We start from the raw sequence: 8,717 nt of genomic DNA on the forward strand, positions 1-8,717 counted from the left end.
GCAATTAAATTACCTACTTCAGATGGCACACAAGCTCCTGAGGGACTGGGACATGGAAATCATTACATGATTCTTCAGCAACCAGTGGATGCAAGCCTTCATTTAGCTTCCTAATATAAGCAAGTTTGAAAGAAGGAAAACTTGGGGAAAGGAGAACAAACTGTCTACTGTTAAGAACTTAGGAAAATGTAGTTTAAAAAGAAGTTGAATTCCCTGCATGACAATATAAAAAGCACATGTATGACAGGGAATTCAGAGCAATTGCAAGACACAGTAGCTCACTGCAAAGTTCATAAAGAGCAATTGAAGACCAATAGATGATAATTTTCAAACTTCAATGTCTGTTATATGTTTAACAATCTTGAGTGCATGAGTAAAGCCTATGATATCAATGAGACTACTCATAAATGCAACTCAAAAGCCAAGCAGTGTATAAAAACTTTTCTTTAGCAGGGAGCTGGGAATATACTTGTAGACTCTACATAAAATGTATGCTTATTCTGCCAGATGTCTAATGAACACACAAACTGAAGAGCATATAAAGATACCCTCAGCAGGAGAACAGCCTGACTGCAGAAGCAGTCACCCATTCTGCTGATCAGAAGCGTTTCCTCCGCAATGTTTCCAGTTTTTACACTAAAAAAAATAAAATGGTAAGCCTCAGTATCTTAACGCTAGTTTTAAAAAAAGAAGTTTGATACCAACTTTAAAATCCCATTTTAATTGAAATGTAACATTCTAAGTAGCTTGTTTTACAATTTCAATGTAAAACAGTGCATCTGCAGTAACAGAGAAAAGTTACTATTCAGTATCATAAAGCTGCAGTGAAAACCCAAACCTGAACCACCTTCAAGTATTGTTGTACATAATTTGGGATCGCTCCACAACTGCTGTGTTACCATGTCACATAGAATTGTACTCAAATTAATTCAGTAATCTGTCATATGCAGCTCATCACTTAACACAGTAGCTAGCAAATAGAATTAGATTTTTTTTTTTGCTAGGAAGGAGTATTGAGTTATGCCATTCCTATGGCTGAATGGAATGACTGAAAGGAAAATAAGTCTCAATGGACAAAGAATGCAAACAAAACTGAATGGACAGAATGTGTATTAACCCAAACTTCTGAAGAGTTAAATGACTTACCTTAAAGTCTGCTGAGGAAAACGTAATGCTCAAATTCTTAAGTGCTCATTACAGAAGAATACCTTCATTAGTGAGACACAGAAACTATACTGTTTCATGGGCTCATGAAGTAAGGATGCATTTCAGAAGAATTTTTTTTTCCTCCTCATCAAATACTACTTCCAGAACCATACTGTTGCTACGAAGAGGCTTCATAAACAAATGAGGAAGTGGTATATCCTATCTTTATTAAAAACATGTGGGAGAAAGAATGTTTGCCATATGGGAAAAGAAACAAAAATCAGCGAGGAAGTGCTCAAGCTTCTTGGATATCATAGGAAAAAAAAAAAAAAAGGCAAAGTTTAAACTGGCTTTAATATTTAATTTTTATATTTATGGTTCTAAGCACGTGTTCACGCATTTTACAGCTATCCAACAACATTTTGAAATTTCACTGTAACTTCAGAACATCTCCTAGAAACCAGAAAGTTGAATCAGTTAAAGATTTTGGTATGATGTGATGAGTTTAGTATTCTTATTGCACCTAAATTCCTTGCAGATTGTTGACCAAATTATAGGAGTCTTTAGCAGTGTGATGTACTTTTAATTGTTGGGTCATATCCTGAAGTGCATAGGTGCAGCAGCTTAAAAGATGGTATTGTGGAAAGCCTGTACTGATTAAACAGTGCTTCAAGATTATTTCCTGAATTCACTTTCTGGAACAATCTACCTTCACTGATGTCTGACACCCTGTTCCAGCAGCAAAGAGGTGGCTGGCTTTGATCCCTTGGTCAACCTGGAAAGCCACAGTAGAAAAATGCATCTTTGCAGTGTGCAAGGGCAGCTGATATTGGTTACTGTAAAAAGAGTTCCATCTCTAACGGTCTCTCTTCTGTCATGAATCCTTTTCCTTCCTCCTTTCCAAACCCAGTTTCTTCTCTCATGTCTCACTGGGAACACGTCATAGCTTTAGTCTCTTAAAAACATCAGGTACTATCAGATCTACTTCCACAAGATCATCAAACACATTACAAAAAGTGCACTGAATTACAAAGGAGAAATGTAACAAAAAAGATGACTTGGTTAATCACTCTAACTTTGTGAGCTTTACAGAACCTGTGAAGGTAAAAAAGAAAGAAAACTTTATACTCCACCTTTCAAAATGACATAATTGACTTTTAAATTCCGAAGAGTAATCAACTAATTTCAGTTCTGCTGGTATGTGTTACAGATATCAATACTGACAACTACCATAGAAATGACAGTTTTGATTCTGGGACGATGATTTAAGAATTCATGATATCAAGCAGGCATTATGTTCTCAGTTCTCTGAGCAGCCTTTTGAATACAGTACTGAAACAAACAAAAAAGCTAATTGAAGAAAAACAAGTGAAAAACTTTAGGTTACATCATAAAAGTTTAAGACTCAGCATGTCTCAGCAAGTTACCTACCCACACAAACTCCCTCTTCCAGTTTTAAGTTGTTCCTGAAGGTGGTATTAAGCCAAGATACTTTATAATGAAACAGACCAAGTAGTACTACAGGACTACTGTATCTCAGCAAAACACAAGATACTCAGAACAATATAATGCAATTCCTGAGCTATTCCACATAATCATGCTTCAGGATTACAAAAATATTTTCTAGTTTCCTGTGAAATATATAAGCTTAGAAGATATGCAAAAATATGTTTTGGAAACTGAAGTAGTGTTTCTTATTTAACTAAGTTTTCATCTTCCATGTATCACCTAAAAGCAAAGATCAAATAACAGTAGGGTCAAACAACACTTTAGATATCCACTGCACGCTTAACATGGCATGTAAAGAGCATGCCTACAGCTGGAACTACTTCTTACTTGCTCTAAATTACAATATTTACTAGTGAATTTAAGAATGGATCTCCCATATATAGATAAGGCCAAAAAAAAGAAACCTTGTTGTTTTCCTCTTCAAGATAAAAATATAGCATGCACACACTGAAAACAAGAATTCTCTAGACAAAGATGCCAGCTGTAGGTAAAAATTAAAAAACCCAGATCAAAAAGATGCTGTTAATGTACTAATGTCAACTGTACAACAAAGTTCCATTCATTCTATGCTAATCTAAAGGTAAATCCAGGCAGTACATTTGCATTTAATTAATTCTCATATTTTGTGTTGATTAGTCTAAAATTGCCACAGAATTGCTTATAATCCAGAAACATGTAATCTTCTTTCAAATGCTTTTTTTTTTTTGTGCTCCGAAACACAGAAGTAAGTATTACAGAATAATGTTTAGCATTCAAGATCTGGTTCAACAAATTAAACATTTGTAAGACAACACGTCTATTTCCTGAGATGGCTGAAGTCACGTTTCAGTTTCACACTGCACTACAGTTAACAAAAAAAACTATGCACAAGATCAGATGTTAACTACAGCATACAAGCACATTTACAAAGTCACCTAATATAAGTGGTGCTACTTCTGTTAATCAGTACCCCTTAACAGAAGTCCTAAAATAATCTTTATACATTACAAAACAAGGATTTACAAAATTTTAATTTTATTTCCAAGTTACTTCATTCTAAAAATGTTGAAACATAAAAAAATACCATTATTTAAAGGAGTTTACAATAAAAGGCTAACAATCTGGCATGGAAGAGATAAACACACGGAAATCTGTTTTAACAGTCACAAATCATCGCTGGTGATTAAAGAACACTTTGTTCTTCAAAGCTGGTAGGCACTTCCACGTAGCCAGAAAGGTAAGTTATCCTACCACTTCTTTCCCCTCCCCATACATAAAAATTTCCAATGGAATTAAAAAAAATTGGATAAAAGGGTCAATGTGATAAAATAAAAGCATTAACCAATATCTTTACTACTGTTCATCTTGTGTAAATAAAAAGATTTTGTCCCAGAGTTTTCCTGGCAGGATGGAGTTATTTGGCCTTTAAAAGTGTTAACTGAAATACCTCCCTTTTTTACCAGTATATGTTGTTTGCTCACTGCTGTACTGTTGGTTTATGTCTGTAACAGAAACTGGCTCTAGGCCAGCCCATGGGTCCTCAAGCATTGAAGGTCTGTAATAGTTTTCCACATCATTAGACTCTCTTTTCTCTCTGCCATGCGCTGTACCAAATGGAGTAGATGTCCTGGGTGATCCCTTTGGAAGAAAACCATCAAGTAAAGAAACATTTAATAGGCTAATTCAAACTAAGTTTCCTTTTAATGCAGTACAGCTTTGAAGCTTATAATGAATAATCTTCAAACAATAATGATTACTTTTCACCTGCTGCTCCTAATCAAAAGAAATTGGCTTTATTATATTTTAATTCTCAGTTGTGATTTACCAGGATAAAATCCAGTCTTCTTCAAAATATGTTTTCACCATACCAATACGTAACTACAGAAAAGCTATTTTTTATAAGCTACTTAGGTTGACAACATGTCTAACTCAAAAGCTGCACAGCAAAACAGAGCGTAGGAACAGGCTGAGGAAGTGTTGATAATGTTCACAAGTCGAATATTCAGTACTTGAAGATTGAGCATAGCAGTGTATAAACCAAATTGCTACAAATGACCCGAGGAACTCTGAAAAACACTTTGTTTTAATCAAATTAGTGCTTGTGAAATTTGAGAAAACACAACTTTCTTTTAATATACAAATTTTGATGGAAATCAGTGATTAAACAGGCATTACGTGAAAGGCAATTATTGTGTCTGGAAGCTTTTGGTATTTTATTTCTTCCAAAGATCAAGGACCACCGTGACTGCTTTTACAAATCTGCTAGGGTCTGCAACTTAAAGAGGACTAAGATGAAGCAAACTGCTGTGACCTTTTTCTCCCACCATCATCTATTGTTCTTTTCCTCAGATTCATTTCCCTAAAAAGTGAGGTTTTGTCTAAAGCTGCATTCATTTAAGCTGGTTTGTTTTAACCAAAGTTAAACAAATAATATTACAGATACGTCGCTGTTAGTCTAAAAATGTGCCTGTTGCATTCTGAATGCCTAAGATCAGGATTCCTTGAGGTTAATGCCAGCTTCTGACTTGGTAAAGGACTGTAAAAACACGGATTAGTGGTGGGTGTTTTTTTTTTGGTTTTTTTTTTTGACTAGCAGTGATGGTAATTGAATTTGACTAATAACCCCTACAGAATATATCAAAACGGATCATATGAAGCAATTTCTGGGTAAAACTGAGCAATAGTGCCATAAAGTGAAGCGCTCTATGCTTAGCCTCAAGACACTGAAACAGCTTAGTCTGGAACCTATTTCTGAAAAAGTACTCTGTCAGGAGCCTGCTTGTGTGGCCCCAATAATTGTTTCTCTAGAACTCCTAAAGATTGATTATGGTGGATACACAACTAAGAACATCCATGTGCAATTTGCAGGACATTTGTTTCCAGTGTTTCTCTACAGCCAATTACATTATGCAGGTAAGACGATGTCAATAAAATACTAAAAGAAAGAGAATTATTTTATGAAGTATATAATACCAAAAGCATGAGGATAAGGTCAGTACACATCTAAAACACTTTCTGAAGGACAAGGAGTCAAGTCAATACATGCTAGCAAAACTAGCATTAATGCTGGACTGTATTATCTGTAATACATACGGTGACAGAACAAACTAATTCTTTAAGACTCTTTTGGACAGATCTGTAATTCTAGATTTCATTACAATATAATGCAGGCCATATGCAACGCTGCAATTTTTTACACGTTTGACATCTAGCATCAGATTGTTATGTATTATTGTGTCATACAAAATCAAAAACTTTCAGTAAGCATTAAATTTAAATATATAAACACACATTTTTTAGATTCAGAATACTATTTGTATTTCCTGGTTTTTTTCCTTAGGGAAAAAAATCAAGAGGTGATTCCTTGCATTTATAGGCCTGTGGAAAAGAAAAAGTACAGCCCTACCTGTACAAGTAAAACTGATGCCAATGATATCTTAAAAATAATTTTATTTTACTGTCATTAGTGCCAATAACCTTTCCTCACCGAACTCTTCTTAAGGAAATGGCCAACCTATCCGCAGTACCTTTTTCCAGTTAACAAATTTATCTCCACATAGGGAAAAAAAAATCTTTTGGTGCTACTCACTGCTGAAGGCAGCAATACTATCTTGACAAGAGTGACAATCACTTCTTTAATCAGCTTCCTTCACCTGATGTGATTTTACCTTCTGCCAGATGCACAAAGTACAGATATCACATTTGTACCATTTGACAAAATTATTATTATTTTTTAAACTTTTTGTAAAAGTTTTCACTAGTAGTAGCTGCTGCTTCACTATCTCCTGTTCAGTATAGAAGATGAAATGCTACCTCTAGGTGAACGCTAAGAGGTGGTATTTGTGAGATTCAACACACTTGTTTTCATAAAATTTAGAAGCAGGTGCATCCCTGTGGAAAAACAGAAAGCTCAGTAAAACACTGCCCATGTGAAAGTTCTTCTTTACGTTTTCTGTTCTTTGGGTTCAAAGTGAAAAAGTGAGCATAGAATACTAGCAACAAGGTATCACAGAGAACACTGAAGTAAAAACTTCAGTCTTGGATTTCAGTATGAGATTTGAAGGGGTCACTTAAGATTTTCATCTCAAAGACGACAACAGCATCATGAATTTTAAGAGCACAGTAGTTCTCTTAATAGCATGTGCAGAAGACAAGGGAACAACCCCTCTGAAGAAAGCTGATGTTCAGAACGTGCAATAAAATCCCTCTTCTGAAATCTACTCATGGCCTCGTGCATTCTTGCACATCTCAAAAAAATGAGTACTCAATGGTTTTGAGATTTCCTCCCTCCATGACTGCCTCTACTGCCTCCAGGCAAAATAACCCATGTGCACACACATATAAGTACATGCACACTTTTTACCTTAGTCCGAGGCAAAGCTACAGATAGACAAATGTCTAAGTGTTAAGAAGCATTGCATTCAGGTCAATGCTTTTAAACTATTCACAAGGTCTGCTGAAGAAAAGAGAAGAAGCGAAAACAAGGCAACCTGTGTCTGGATTCAAACCTCTTTACGTCACGCTTCTTTCTTAACACCAAAGATTGAGTCTGCCCACAAATCCTGATAGAAACACTTCTGACTAGCACCCGCAGCAGAAGGATTTCTGCATAGTTTTCACTCGGGTAATCAGGCTCTGGTAATTTAAGGCAGGCTTTTAAAAATCACTGAAGCGAATATCTAGATGGTGATCTTCTGTAGGGAAATCGCACATTAGCAACTAAACTCTCTCTTCCCAATGTCAGAGCCATTTTTATGCCCAAATGAAATCCTATTGAAAGGCAGAAACTCCACATCTTTTCTTCTTTCCTTAATAAAAAGTACAGAGGCTTAGGCAATCTTAGGCCTCCACACTAAGAGCCTTACATGAGAAAGAAAATGTTCCATGTTTATAATAAGTCTCTTTCATTAGTTATGAAATTGTTGTAAGATAGTTATCTGCACAGCAAAAAAAGTAATCAAGACTTTCTGGATGAAAATGTTACTACATAATGCAGTTGCAGTAAGATTTAAGAAGTCTGTATTAAGGTTTGACTTCATCTTACAGTTCAAAGCATCAGTAGGAGCACCTGAAAGTTTTATCATTGTCTGTACTGTATGTGATATTTCTTACACTTCTAAGAGTTCTCTGACACAGGCATATAGAATCACAGAATTGCTCAGGTTGGAAAAGACCTTAATGATCATCAAGTCCAACCACAACCAAATCATACTTCCCTAACGACCCACTGCTAAATCATGTGCCTGAACACCAAATCCAAGTGGTTTTTAAACACATCCAGGGATGGTGACTCAACCACCTCCCTGGGGAGTTTATTCCAGTGCTTAACAACCCTTTCTTTAATATCTGGCTTTACGCAGCAGAGTATGGTATCATCTCAAGATCTGCCATCCCTATCTGTACTAGCAGTCACACACCAAGTAAGCCACCTTGGTTAACAGTTTAACTCACTGAGCCGGTTACTGCTAATATACCTTATAGCAATGGAAGCTTTCAATGCAAGGCAAGGTCTTTAAAAGGCATACTGTGACCCCAACAGATGCTCTCCTTTCTGTTTAGGGGAACCTCAGCTTACTTCTCTTTAGCAGATCATTCCTCACTTCTCTCTAAGCCTGTCCCAGAGAGCTGATGCATGTGCACAGGGCAGCTCCTGCAACATCACTCAACAGTGGCAAAAAAAGCCACAGCGCTTCCCGGCTGTTTTAAGGAGAACAGCTCAAAGGGAAGTAAATAGGAGGGACAGAGACGCTTACTGCGGTTTTGGTTGGTGTACAATTCTCTCTCCACCCTCCTGTGCCGGAATGTTAGGAGGAAGGAACCTCATGTCCTGGTGCCAGGCCGCAGGCAGCCCAGGGGCCCCTCCCCTTTCCCTCACCGGGGTCTCTCCGTCCTCCCTAATGTTGGAGGGCAGCCGAGCGCGTTGCGAACCCCTTTCCCCGGAGAAGGACGGAGCCGCCGCCCAGCCCCAGCCCCGCACTCCGCCCGCCGCTCGCTCCCTCCCTCGGCGCCCCGCCCCATACCTGGTAGTGCCTCTGGTAGCCCCCGGGCGAGCGCTTGTGCTGCTGCGGGTGCGAGGCAGCTCC

At 37.4% G+C, this 8,717-nt stretch overlaps 1 protein-coding gene across 1 annotated transcript in view; it reads right to left on the reverse strand.

Moving 5' to 3' along the window:
• Positions 1 to 3,046: 3,046 nt before the first annotated feature.
• Positions 3,047 to 8,717, reverse strand: part of MPLKIP (M-phase specific PLK1 interacting protein) — a 6,245-nt gene continuing 574 nt past the window's right edge. The window contains exons 2-3 of the mRNA XM_010713123.3: positions 8,655 to 8,713; positions 3,047 to 4,272 (exon numbers count right to left, since the gene is read on the reverse strand). Of these exons, the coding sequence (XP_010711425.1) occupies positions 4,069 to 4,272; positions 8,655 to 8,713 (263 nt within the window). The 3' untranslated portion in view covers positions 3,047 to 4,068. The remainder of the gene's footprint in view (positions 4,273 to 8,654; positions 8,714 to 8,717) is intronic.

Source organism: Meleagris gallopavo, chromosome 6 (genome assembly GCF_000146605.3).
Source record: "Meleagris gallopavo isolate NT-WF06-2002-E0010 breed Aviagen turkey brand Nicholas breeding stock chromosome 6, Turkey_5.1, whole genome shotgun sequence".
Taxonomy (NCBI): domain Eukaryota; kingdom Metazoa; phylum Chordata; class Aves; order Galliformes; family Phasianidae; genus Meleagris; species Meleagris gallopavo.